Source organism: Neoarius graeffei, chromosome 8 (assembly GCF_027579695.1).
Source record: "Neoarius graeffei isolate fNeoGra1 chromosome 8, fNeoGra1.pri, whole genome shotgun sequence".
Lineage (NCBI taxonomy): Eukaryota > Metazoa > Chordata > Actinopteri > Siluriformes > Ariidae > Neoarius > Neoarius graeffei.
In genome coordinates, this window is record NC_083576.1 from 78,726,461 (window position 1) to 78,740,878 (window position 14,418).

General features: G+C 40.1%; 1 protein-coding gene across 1 annotated transcript in view; it reads left to right on the plus strand.

Annotated features, from left to right (window-relative positions):
- LOC132889937 (septin-8-A-like) overlaps nucleotides 1-11,375 on the plus strand; it is a 65,765-nt gene extending 54,390 nt beyond the window's left edge. The window contains 4 exon segments of the mRNA XM_060926745.1: nucleotides 10,843-10,898; nucleotides 10,900-10,922; nucleotides 10,924-11,005; nucleotides 11,067-11,375. Coding sequence (XP_060782728.1) covers nucleotides 10,843-10,898; nucleotides 10,900-10,922; nucleotides 10,924-11,005; nucleotides 11,067-11,375 — 470 coding nt within the window.
- The last annotated feature ends 3,043 nt before the right edge of the window (nucleotides 11,376-14,418 follow it).

The window sequence follows — 14,418 nt, forward strand, 5'->3', positions numbered from 1 at the left end:
CCTTTCTGTGCGGAGTTTGCATGTTCTCCCCGTGTCCGCGTGGGTTTCCTCCGGGTGCTCCGGTTTCCCCCCACAGTCCAAAGACATGCAGGTTAGGTTAACTGGTGACTCTAAATTGACCGTAGGTGTGAATGTGAGTGTGAATGGTTGTCTGTGTCTATGTGTCAGCCCTGTGATGACCTGGCGACTTGTCCAGGGTGTACCCCGCCTTTCGCCCGTAGTCAGCTGGGATAGGCTCCAGCTTGCCTGCGACCCTGTAGAACAGTATAAAGCGGCTAGAGATGATGAGATGAGATAATGAGATGAGTATTAAAATACAGAGGCAAAGTAATTTGCAAACAGTTCAGGACTTTTTGATTGTTTCAGGAAGGATTTCCAAAAGCAAATGGCTGCACTGTTCCTTATTAGCTGTTTAATATATCGGAATATTACACAGTCGCGTGAAGATATAAAATTGATCTTTGAGTAGTAAACATATTCACAAATGAGCGAAGTGAACAAGTGATATATTTTTCAACACGAGAAGATAAACTTCATATCTTTGCGCCACCATGTAATGCATGGGTGCAAGTTTTCCGGCATGCGCCGGAAGCTCCGTTTTTTTCGGTTCTGAAAAAGTCATTTTTCCAAATCATGTAAATCCGTTAAGATTTTTTTTTTTTGGGGGGGGGGGGGTATAGGGGTGGCCCTCTGACTGTCTCACTCTCATAGGGCCAATGATTTTCCGCGATCGTGGAAAACGGACAGAAATTATGGAATTTTTATAGTGAAACATTGCTCGCGTGTCAAAGTGTAACTGCCGCTAACGCCCAAGCAGACATGCCTTTCCGGTCAAGGCAGCTTTGTCGGTGATTGTGATTGGCTTGTGGCACACCTCGCCAGCCAATGAGCTGCTTGTTTACAGATTCGCTCCCCGCGTCGCAACCAGAATGGCGGCCGCAAAAAAGAAATGAATGCTCTGGTAGCCAAGGACGCCATATGGTTGCCAGTGGCGAGTGTGGACGTTGAGCGCTCCTTTTCCATGTATAAACATCTAAATGACAGAAGATTCAGTCTCACGGAGACCAACACTAAACAACTTATGATGCTCTATCATAATGGCGATATCGAGCAGCGTTTCTCTGTACTCTGAGAGCGCGCAATGATTAATCTGCAAGGAATATTCAGTACTGTCATTACAATCAAAGTTAAACTATTCTAGTCTGTTTGAGAGTGTGTTCTGTGTTCTGTTAGGAAACATTGTTTCATGAGTTTGTGGTGTACTAAAAAAGATGGATATAGAGTAATATTTTTAAATAGTCATGAGTATTGTCATTACAGGCTCAGTAAGTATTACTGAATATTAATTTATCCCTATTAATTTATCAGTACTCTCAATATTATATTGAGATATTATATATGCTATTATATTGCATATATTATATATGAGGTGGGTTTTTAGTTCACGGTGATCCTAGTTTCTTGATTTATCTGTTATCAGTCTCATCTCATCTTATTATCTCTAGCCGCTTTATCCTGTTCTACAGGGTTGCAGGCAAGCTGGAGCCTATCCCAGCTGACTACGGGTGAAAGGCGGGGTACACCCTGGACAAGTCGCCAGGTCATCACAGGGCTGACACATAGACACAGACAACCATTCACACCTACGGTCAATTTAGAGTCACCAGTTAACCTAACCTGCATGTCTTTGGACTGTGGGGGAAACCAGAGCACCTGGAGGAACCCACGCGGACACGGGGAGAACATGCAAACTCCGCACAGAGAGGTCCTTGCCGGCCATGGGGCTCAAACCCGGACCTTCTTGCTGTGAGGCGACAGCGCTAACCACTACACTACCGTGTCGCCCTCTGTTATCAGTATGTCAAGTAAAATATTTTGAGTTGTCTCAATCTGTGATCCCACTTTAATTTTTTTTATTAATGCAATTTATCAGCTTACTGTCAGTGTAATTGTTTTATTATATATTTTTTTCATGAATTACTTCATCATGCAAAGGACCATTTGTGTCTAGAGATGCAATACTTTGAAACCCAAGTAAAATTATGCCAGCCAGAATTACTAAATTGGAGCCAAACAGAACAATTTTGAACTGAAATTGTGAAGCGGAATTGAAATGGAATTTTTAATTGTCCGAAACGGAAACGGAAAAAGCCAGATTTTGAAACGGAAAATCATTGGCTCTACTCTCAGCGTATTACCGGGTTACCGCGGTACAGTCTCTGCACGAGACAAATCTTTTCATCTCGTCTTCGCCACAAACCTCATTCAATTTATACGCCGCTCACCGACGAGCGGTCCTGACTAGGCCGTTGTTTCACGGTGTTATACATGTGTGATATCATGTTTCACGCACGTAGCACGTTGTTCGACCAAATCAGCACAGCTATTCCAGTGTATATATTGTAAAAAAGGTATCACAGCAAAAGCATATTAAAAATGGTTGTTCCAACATTTAAATTAGTAGTTGCTAGATGTTTTGAAATATCAAGCCTTGTACTTGAAATATTGTTATTTCAGATGAATTGATGAAATGTATTAAACATTTGATGTGAATATGCAAATCATATAACTATTAATATTATAAATGTTTGCATGAGATTGCATGAGAGACAACCATTTTAACTTGTAATTTAAATTTTTTTTCGAGCCCTAAGGGGGGGGGGGGCTCACCCCCCTTTGTAACCCCCCCTGCATGGCTGCGCCATGCACGTCTGACCTTGTCAGACTTTTCAGGTTTTTGAAAATTTTATACTTGCACCTATGGTAATGTTCTTTATATTATATTAGACATATCTACAAAAAATATGCAAGTTAATCAAAAGAATTTTCATTTTGAACCGGTTTGCCATTCTGACAACGCGCATCTAGTCAGCGGGAAAAACACTGGGAGTGATGTCATCAGAGTGAAATATCAGGAATTATTATACATACGGGGCGGCACGGTGGCGTAGTGGTTAGCGCTGTCGCCTCACAGCAAGAAGGTCCTGGGTTCGAACCCCGGGTCCGGCGAGGGCCTTTCTGTGTGGAGTTTGCATGTTCTCCCCGTGTCCGCGTGGGTTTCCTCCGGGTGCTCCGGTTTCCCCCACAGTCCAAAGACATGCATGTTAGGTTAACTGGTGACTCTAAATTGACCGTAGGTGTGAGTGTGAATGGTTGTCTGTGTCAGCCCTGTGATGACCTGGCGACTTGTCCAGGGTGTACCCCGCCTTTCGCCCGTAGTCAGCTGGGATAGGCTCCAGCTTGCCTGCGACCCTGTAGAAGGATAAAGCGGCTAGAGATAATGAGAGAGAGAGAGAATATTATACATACAGGACACTTTTTTGATGGAATTAAAACATGTATTCTATTCCGTTCTAACAGGTTTCATTCATTTGGTTTGATAGCATGCAATATATGTTAGCATATAGCTTATCCTACGTGTATTACGTCACTCTACCCAATGGAGAATGAGCGTTGAATATGGTTTATGATATTGCATGGTTGTCAAGACAACATGACATCACATGTCAGAGATGTAAAACTTCCACACTAGTGAGCGACTGTGACAATTTGTAAACAAACATGGCCGCCAGGTTTGCTTCGTGAAATGTGGAAGATTTTGAGAGAATTTTGAAAGAGAAAGATGTGTTGAACACCCGAAAGGAATGTGTATGAATAATAATAATAATAATAATAATAGGCAAGGCAAGGCAAGTTTATTTATATAGCACATTTCATACACAATGGCAGTTCAATGTGCTTTACAGAAGTAAAAACAAAAACAGTAAACAATAGAGAAATAAAATTACATAAAATAATTTTATCTTTATTCTAAAATAATTAATTAAAAGAATTAAAAGAATTAAAAGAAAATAATAAGAATTAAACAATAGTAGAAATAAAATATTAAAATGCCAAAAAGAAAAAGGAGAAAGAGAAAGAGAGAAAAAAAAAACCGAGCAGAATAAAATAGAATAAAGTTAAAATAAATTTAAAACATGCAGAGAAAAAGATTATAAAAAATGTAAAATATTAATTATTTAACAGAAAGCATCTGAAAACAGCTTGGTCTTTAACCTAGATTTGAAGCTGCCAACAGCAGGAGCATTTTTAATGTCCTCTGGCAGTTGGTTCCATAGCTGCACTGCATAGTAGCTAAAAGCTGCTTCACCACACTTTGTTTTAACAACTGGTTTTAATAGTAAATTTTTCTGTTGCGATCTGGTAGATCTGATTGGGTTAGGCCGCTGCAACATATCAGAGAGGTAATTGGGCCCTGTACCATTTAGAGATTTGTACACCAGCAGCAATGCTTTAAAGTCAATTCTGTAGCTTACTGGAAGCCAGTGAAGGGACCTTAGAATTGGAGTAATGTGCTCTGTTCTTTTTGTTCGTGTGAGAACCCTAGCCGCTGCATTTTGAACCAGCTGAAGTCGTTTAATGGTCTTTTTTGGCAGGCCTGTGAAAAGGCCATTGCAGTAATCAACCCTACTAGAGATGAAGGCATGTATTAGTTTTTCCAGATCATGTTTTGACATAAGTCCTCTTAGTTTGGAAATGTTTTTTAGGTGATAAAATGCCGTTTTAGTGATTGCTTTCATGTGACTGTCAAAGTTTAGCTCGCTGTCAATGAAAACACCAAGATTTTTAACCATTTCTTTAGTTTTAATCCCTTTTGTGTCAAGAATAGTGGTAATCCTGAGTCTTTCATCTTTTTTTCCAAATAGAATTATTTCTGTTTTATCTGTGTTCAGCTGAAGAAAATTTTGTGACATCCAGTTGTTGATTTGATCGATACACTGGTAGAGACATTCAAGGGGGGCATAATCATTAGGTGATAGAGCAAAATAAATTTGGGTATCATCTGCATAGCAGTGATACAGAATTGAATTTTTATTGATAATTTGCCCAAGTGGGAGCATATAAAGGTTGAAAAGTAATGGTCCAAGAATCGACCCCTGGGGGACACCACAGGTCAAGGGCATTGACGTTGAGGAACAATTTCCCAGGGTAACAAAGAAGCTTCTATCTTTTAAGTATGATTTTAACCAATTGATAACTTTACCAGTCAATCCAACCCAGTGTTCAAGTCGATATAGCAGTATGTTGTGATCAACAGTATCAAAAGCTGCACTGAGGTCCAGTAATACCAGGACCGATGTTTTGCCTGCATCAGTATTAAGACGTATGTCATTTATAACTTTAATCAGCGCTGTTTCAGTGCTATGATTGGCACGAAATCCTGACTGAAAATTATCAAAACGGCTGTTTGATATCAAGAAGGCAGTTAATTGATTGAAGACAATTTTTTCCAGGATTTTCCCGATAAATGGTAGATTTGATATTGGCCTGTAATTATTTAACACTGAAGGATCCAGATTATTTTTTTTAAGAAGGGGCTTTACAACAGCTTTTTTTAGGGACACAGGAACAACACCAGTCTCCAAGGATGTATTTATAATTTGAAGCACATCTGTAATTATAAGATGAAGAACAGACTTAAAAAAGTTGGTGGGCAGAATGTCCAGTTCAGATGTTGAGGAACTGAGATTTTGTACAGTTTTTTCAAGAGTCTCATAATCAACTAAACAAAATTCTGACATTGTGTTAAAGTTATCTATCTGTGTCATTGGTGATTGCAGTTTTTCAATTTTTTGCAACTGAGATATATTATGAGAAATATTCTGCCATATTTTATCAATTTTACCTTTGAAGAAGGATGCAAACTCATTGCATTTATTAACTGAGAGAAGTTCAGGTGCTAATTGTGGTGGGGGATTAGTTAGCTTCTCTACTGTTGAAAATAGCACACGGGCATTGTTCATATTCCTGCTGATGATATTGGAGAAGAAAGACTGTCTTGCTTTACGAATTTCATAATTATAATTACAAAGCATCTCTTTATGGATTTGATAATGGATGTGAAGTTTAGATTTGCGCCATTTTCTTTCAGTCTTTCTACATTCTCTCTTTAGCAGTTTAACAGCCGGGTACTGCTTCCATGGTGCTTTCTGCTTATCATTGATTCTTTTGATTTTGAATGGAGCAATATCATCCATAATTTGGGTCATATTTAAATTAAAAAATTCCAGTAAATCATCTACAGAGTCTGACATTTTGGTTGAGTTCTGAGAGAGAGCTTGCTTAAAAAGAGCACATGTGTTGTCGTTTATGACTCTCCTGCCTATAGTCGTTGAGCTATTCTGAATGTGAGGAGACATAGAAACTTCAAAGAAAACACAGAAATGGTCAGATAAGGCCAGGTCAACAACAGTATAAGAAACAGTAAGACCCTTTGTGATGACGAGGTCAAGAGTATGACCACGAGAGTGGGTCGGTCCCTGTACATGTTGTACCAGGTTAAAGTTATCAATAATTGCAAATAGTTCTTTGGCATAAATGTTATCAGTATTATCTACATGTAAGTTAAAATCCCCAGATATAATAAGACAATCAAACTCTAAGCAAATGACTGATAACAATTCACCAAACTCTTCAAGAAAGACTTTGGCTGAATAACGGTTGGATTTTTTTCTTTGACTCACTCAATATCATGCTAGCTGAATGGAATATATCTGATACACCACTCAACGCCAGCCAATATTATTTAAATGTCACTCAGATCCGTGATGTACTTTGTATGAAAAATGCGAGTTTTTCAACACGAGAAGATAAACTTCATGTCTTGAAGCCAACATGTGATTTTCTTTTTATTATAGAGACACATTCAAAAACAAAAAGTACCCAAATTTGTCAAAACAATTCATCGATTGCCTCACGAGTGACATCTAGAGATTTGTGTCACGGTTTTGGTTCTCCATGTCCCGGATGGAGCTCGTATGAAAAATATGAGTGGCATATTTCCCAGTAAAACACTCGTGTCCATATTATATATTGCCATGTACACGTAGTTTTTGCTTCTGTGCTATATACAGTTGTGGTCAGAAGTTGGACATGGACATGGATCTCATGGCAATATTGGGTTTTCAGTGACTTATTTAAACAGTTCTTTTTCCAGGGAAGAATGATTGTACAACATGCATCTTTAACAGAAAACAACACAAGAATTTTTTGTCCAAGTTTTAATTTATTTTGGGTTTTCTGAAATCAACACAGGGTCAAAATTATACATACACCCACTTAGATTATTTATTCAGTGGTGCTGAAAGTTCTAAAACATCTTTTCACTTGCCAGAGCCAAGGCCTCTTAACTTCCTGTTAGTGCTCATGATTGACTACAGCTGGTAGCTTCTCTGCACCAACATAAAAATGGTTTGTTGGACAGCACTCATTTGATGGACCACAACAGTTTTTTAGATTTACACAACTCAGGAATGCTTCTTAGACCCATTTCTAAACAACTGCAGATTCCAAGATCATTAGTTCAAACAATTGTATGTAAATACAAGTTATTTGGAGGTGTAGCCACTTTACCAATCTATTTTGTTGGAAGAAGCCCGAAACTGTCCCCCTTAATTGAGAGGAAATTGGTACGGATGGTCAGGAACAGCTCAGGAACCACCAGGGCACAGGCCTGCCATGAACTGGAAGCTGATGGACCGCTAGTCTCACTGTCTACAGTCAAGCAAGTTTTACATCATTATGGACCAAGAGATTGCCATCCAAGAAATAAGCCCCTGCTCCAAAATCGACACCTTCAAGGTTTATTCATGTTTGCAGCTTTTCACATAGACAAAGGAAAAGCCTTCTGGAGAAAGGTTTTATGATCATATGAGACAAAGATTGAGTTTTTTGGCCACAATGACAAGAGGTACGGAAGCACATTGTACCAACTGTTAAGCATGGTGGTGGAACAGGGGCGATTTCTCAGAGACAACAAGGGAAGCCGAGCTTCCCCTAAAATTCTCTCCCCAAACTGCGGCATCTACGATGTTGAATTCTCATTAAAACAATAACTTGCATAACATATGCCCAAGATTGTATTTACGTTCATAACTATCCTGTAACTTATTTGAGTGATGTCTGATGAACTTGCAGTTCGCTACAAGAATCACCTTTGCTGCCAGGCTGTAACCAGCGTTGCCAGATACTGCTGACGTTTTCCAGCCAAAATATGTTCAAAACCCGCCAAAATGCACTTAAAACCACCCAATCTGGCAACACTGGCTGTAACCTTTCTTATTTCAATGGGCTCTATGGCTGGCAGCCGGGTATCCACTGCAGTCTATGAGACGGCTCTGAACAGCCAATTTCAGCTAGTTGTTATTGGTTAAAATCGACAAAATCGTCACTTCCAGGGAAGCCGGGCTTCTCTGGGACTAAACGAGACAGTGGGAGGGACAAGAAGCTGGGCTGATGAAGGATTATTGGAGGTAGTGTTTGAAAGACATGAGGAGGGCGGGCTCTGTACTTCGGCGTCGGCGAGGAACACGGAAGTATGATCAGTCAGTCCCCAGCGGATGTCGAGAAAGTGTAGTCGTGTGCCAAAGTGCTGTCCGACTTTCTTTTCATATAAACGTTTCTTCTCATTGATGTCTCTGTACATTACTCTGTAAATAAATGTAAATATTACTCGTTGTGCTCCGTTAACTTTCATCCATTCTATCAGTTTGATCATTCGCGAATTCACTCGTTTATTTCATTTGTAGTTCAATCTGGTTGTAGGCTAGCTTGAGCCTTATTGGGATCTGCAGTGCTAGCTGCTAACAGAAATTGGTGAAGTCTCTGGAAAGCACAACCAGCTAGTATGACAGGGTCACAGACCATTTTCTGGAAAAGGAGCAGAGGGCAGAATTTGTGTATAAATAGTGTGCATCATATAATGTTCATGAATCTGAAGTGTGTATATTGTTCAGTAATGTTAAGAGAATGGTGGGCTCTGTGTTATAGGTTATACCTGGGTATAATATTCAAGGTTCTGTGTGTTGCATAGCCTACCTGGTTATGAATTTCCAGACTGTGTTGCAGAAGATGTTCAAGGATGTGTTGCACAGCTGCGTGTTGTGTTAAAGACTCTGTGTTGCATATCAGGGTATGATGTTCAAGGCTCTTCGTTGAATAGCCAGTGATTTTTGGATGTTTGATATTTTTGATTAAGGATATGAGGCACTAGCCAGGCAAGCCAGACTATAACATGAAATGTACAAGCAAAAATACTTTCTGCCACTAGGTAGGGTTGTCTAGTTCACTATGCTAATGAGGCACACCTTTCTATGCTTTGATATCAGGCCTACAGGTTTTACAATGAATGCGTAAAATGGGCTTCCCCTGTTTTAAAAACCAGCAGCCGCCACTGTGGTGGAAGCATCATGCTCTGGGGCTGTTTTGCTACCAGTGGAACTGGTGCATTGCACAAAGTAGATGGAATATTGAAAAAGGAGGACTACTTCAGAATTCTTTGTTTGTTTGACAAGTGCAAGTCATTGGGAAGACCCAAACTGCTACCCTCACCTGAGAGGAAATTGGTTCAGATGGTCAGGAACAACCCAGGAAACACCAAGGCACAGACCTGCCACAAACTGGAAGCTGCTGGAACACCAGTGTCACTGTCTACAGTCAAGCAAGTTTTACATCATCATGAGGTATGTTTGGAGAAATCAAGTTGAGTACACTGTACCAACTATTAAGCAACTGTTAAGCATGGTTAAAGCGAGTCTCCCGCCCATTGAAACTTCGTGTATTTTCTTTTGTATGAAAATGATCATAAATGATCAAATGTGAGCGTAAATAAACGACTAGAAATAAAAAATAAATTTTCGAATAAAGGGATTACTTTTTGCCCGCGTAGTACTATAGCGCCGAATCACTCATTTCCGACCTAGTAAAGATCCAGGTCACTATCTGCCGATAAACAAACACGTGCGTGTAGCCATATTGTTTTCAACATCGATAGCGACAAGCAGAAGAATCAATCTGAAACTGACTAGGCTATGACTTTGATTATGTAATTCTTAATCAGAATTTACACATAGTTTATTTTTGATGAATAAAGATAGACAGATGATATATTGTGGATACAGAGATTGTTATATCATGTAGACAAAAAGAATGACACTCGTGTTCGAGAGCATATAAACAAAACTTCAACTTCAAAATGTACCTGTTCAGTAGAAATGCTGCGAAATCCGCGTGGGTTTTCATCCCCATCTCCTCCTTTCGCCGTATCCACTCTTCTGAAACCGGTCCAATGTCTATATGATATCTTGCCGCTTTATATGCCACTCTTGCCTTTTTCCTCATGCTCTGTTTCGAACTTTTCTGGCCTCCCTATCTTCTTTCGTTCCGCCATTTTCGCTCCAGCTAAATATATATCGAGGTCAGATCGATCACGTGACCTCGGGTTGTGACCTCATTTTTTCGCGATCGTTCGTAGGCCTATCACTGCACCTTTTTGGGGGGGTCCAAAAACTATTTCATTTTCTTTATTTTGGAATATATATACACCATTTGAAGGTATTTATTCGTTTAATGGCGTCAATATATGAGTCTTTTTCAACACAGAAAGTTTCAACGGGAGGGAGACACGCTTTAAACAAAGTGGATGGAATAATGAAGAAAGAGGGCTACCTCAGAATTCTTCAGCATAACCTTAGACCATCAGCTAGATGGTTGAAATTGGAAACAATTGAATATTCCAACAGGATATTGACCCAAAACACATCAAAGATGTTTGTGGAATAGATAAAGCAGGCTCACATTAAGCTTTTGTAATGACCTTCCCAAAGGCTTGACCTCAACCCTGTTGAAAATATGTGGACTGTGCCAACAAACACACAAATTTAACTGAACTCTACTAATTCTGCCAAGAAGAGTGGTCAAATATCCAACCAGAATTCTGCCAGAAGCTTGTTGATGGCTACCAAAAGCATCTGGTCAAGGGGAAACTTGCTAAGGGACATTTAGTGGAGAATGAGAGTCACTATGACTTTGTGAAGCTGATGGAGATGCTGATCCATGTGAAATATGGAGAACCTGCAAGAGCAGGCACACTCACCACTATGAACTGTACAGATGCTGCAGACTGGAGGAGATAGGCTTCAAAGACACCGACCCTGACACCCAGACAGCCAGATGCTGCAGACTGGAGGAGATGGGCTTCAAAGACACCGACCCTGACAGCCAGACAGCCATTCAGTCTACAGGAGACCTATGAGGCAAATAGGAAAGAGTTCCTCAGTGATCTGCAGCATAAGGAAGAGGAAATGAGGCAGATGTTTGCTAACAAAGTGAAGGAGACTGAGATGGAGCTGAAGGAGAAGGAGCGAGAGCTTCACAACAAGTTTGAGCAGCTGAAATGCATGCACCAGGAGGAGAAGAGGAAAGTGGAGGAGAAGAGGCGGGACCTGGAAGAGGAGATGAACGCCTTCAACAGGAGGAAGGTGGCGGCTGAGACGATGTGTCTTTCACAGCTGCTCAAGAAAGACAAGAATAATTAATTTATGAGCACAACATCACAGGCTGAACATGGACTTGCCCTCCATCATCATAGTGACATCGCCATTTAGTTCACTTTTTTCCTTCCTGTTTTCCTCATTAGCATTTTGTAAATGGACTAAAGACACTGCCGGGGACCTCAGTCCGACTGCGAGGATCAACTTTCCAATTGTGTCGAGATATGTACATATATATATCTCATCTCATTATCTCTAGCCGCTTTATCCTGTTCTACAGGGTCGCAGGCAAGCTGGAGCCTATCCCAGCTAACTACGGGCGAAAGGCGGGGTACACCCTGGACAAGTCGCCAGGTCATCACAGGGCTGACACATAGACACAGACAACCATTCACACTCACATTCACACCTACGGTCAATTTAGAGTCACCAGTTAACCTAACCTGCATGTCTTTGGACTGTGGGGGAAACCGGAGCACCCGGAGGAAACCCATGCGGAGAACATGCAAACTCTGCACAGAAAGATCCTCGCCAGCCACAGGGCTCGAACCCGGACCTTCTTGCTGTGAGGTGACCGCGCTAACCACTACACTACCATGCCACCCTGTGTGTATATATATATATATATATATATATATATATATATATATATATTTTTTTTTTTTTTTAAATCCTTTGACTGGAGAATCAGGCGGCCTTGGGCTGAAGTGCCCTTGAGCAAGGCACCTAACCCCTGACTGCTCCCTGGGCGCTGGAGCATAGCTGCCCACTGCTCTGGGTATGTGCTCATTGCTCACTTGTGTGTGTGCATACATGTCAACCTATACGGAATGTCCGTATTTTATACAGATTTGATTCAATAAACGTAGTATACGGGCGTATAAATAAAGTTATACGGATTCTTTAAAAAAACTTCAATATTTATTTAGAGCTATAATCAATTCCCACGATGATAAAAGAGTGCATAAGATTTACAAACGTACTGTACACCACAGACAGCCAGTAAAGAGTCTTATGAAATCGCGCGTTATCTTATGGTAGCGAGACTTCATTCCACTTTTGATCATGCGCACACCGCATTGCGAGAATCCCGCCAACCGTGAAGTCATAGACATATAAACATAGACGCCGCCTTCTGCGTAGAATCATACGTCATCCTCGCCGCCATATTGGATGTGGCAAAGTGGAGATTCTTCAACCGTCTCTGGTATAGCGTCTAGACAGTAGCCGAGAATAAAGATGCCTCATTCATGTGCTGCGTTTAACTGTACCAACAGGTTTACCGTCCAAACGAGATCACATGGGATTACCTTTCACAGGTGAGACTGGAAAAATACTTTTCATTGTATTTGGTCATTATAACGTAATTTTACAAACAGATTTTTCTGACTTTGTGGCTAATATGAAGTCTCGTGCATAATAGCCGCTCGGTGAAACCTGTCTCCAAACAACGAAGTATTTCCTTCGTAACTACACTGATAACACTTTGTGTTTTTGTCAAACATTGGAGCTTTGTATTCATTCTGAAGGTTTATTGTTATTAATATTGAATAAAAAGTAACTGGGATATATCATTGTTAATTATCATTCAAATTTTAGGTAAATTATTTTAATTTGCATTTTATACGGATTTTATAAGGGAAATACGGATTTTGGAGGTTGGTTATACAGGTTTGATTGACCAAAGGTTGACATGTATGTGTGTGCATGTGTGTGTTCTTTGCTTCAGATGGGTTAAATGCAGAGGACAAATTTCACTGTGCTTGAGTGTGCATATGACAAATAAAGGCTCTTCTTAACCAAATTTTATGTGCGCTATATGTATATTTACCTTGCCCAGGACGGAGTCCACCAGGGGGAGAGGTATTGTTTTCGGTGGGGTTTCTTTGTTGTTGTTGTTCGCAACATTACGGGAAAACGGCTGGACCAATCTTCATGAAACTTTCAGGATAGATGGGCATTGGTCTCAAATAGAACCTTCAAAATTTTGAGGGTCATCCAGTCAAGGTCAAGGCCACCAAAAAGGTAAATTTTTTTTTGCAATATCGTCCTTCATATTCATCATATTTAATTCAAACTAATTCCAAAATGTTTATCTTTCAATCCTGCTTCCACTGATATGCTACATTTGTTTGTTTGTGTGTCTGCCTTTTAACAATCTAACGTCTAGACGGTCGCACTGATCGACTTCAAATTTTCAGGGTAGGTGGTCAATGGTCCATAGATTACCTGATTAAATTTTGGGGGTAATCAGGTCAAGGTGAAGGTCAAGGTCACCGGAAAGTTCAACCTTTCCATTAAAATAACACATTTTCCATTATAACTAAAAACGGTTGCTGATAGAAAAATGTTTACTATTATGAGCATATAGGAACTCCCATATGGCCTTTCATTTGGCACAGTGATCTTTCACCTTGAGTGAACTTGAAAGGTCAAACTCAAGGTCACAGGTTTTCAGAGGGCTGTAACTTGAAAACAGTTAATGGTAGACAGATATTTACCATTATCAACATATAGGAAGTACCATATGGGCTTTCATTTGGCACCATGACCTTTAACCTTGAATGACTTTGAAATGTCAAAGTCAAGGTCATGAATTTTCATAGGACTATAACCTGACAGCTGATGATTGAGAAATATTACCATTATCAACATATCGGTATAAAATAAGTGCTGCTGGGCGAGGTTTGTTTTGCCTGGCAACACTTGTTTTGACCCTGTATTGATTTCAGGAAACCCAAAATAAATTAAAATGTGTGCACCAAATTCTTTTTTTTTATTAAAGATGTATATTGTATAATCCTTCTGCGACAGAAAAAGAACAGTTCAAAGAAATCACTGAAAGCCCAAAATTGCCATGACATTCATGTCCATGAAGTGTCCCAGCAAAGTGTTAGATCATTACACGCCACCAGAACAGCTTTCATCCTCTTTAAACCATTCAGTAAGCACTCATGTCCTGTGGATGGGGTGGAAGAGTCCTGGAAGAGACTACGCCCATCATGATATAAACGGGGACAATGGGACTATCTTGATACTGTATATTACAGTCAAAGCTATAATGTTTTCTCTTTCTTTTTAGACGCTG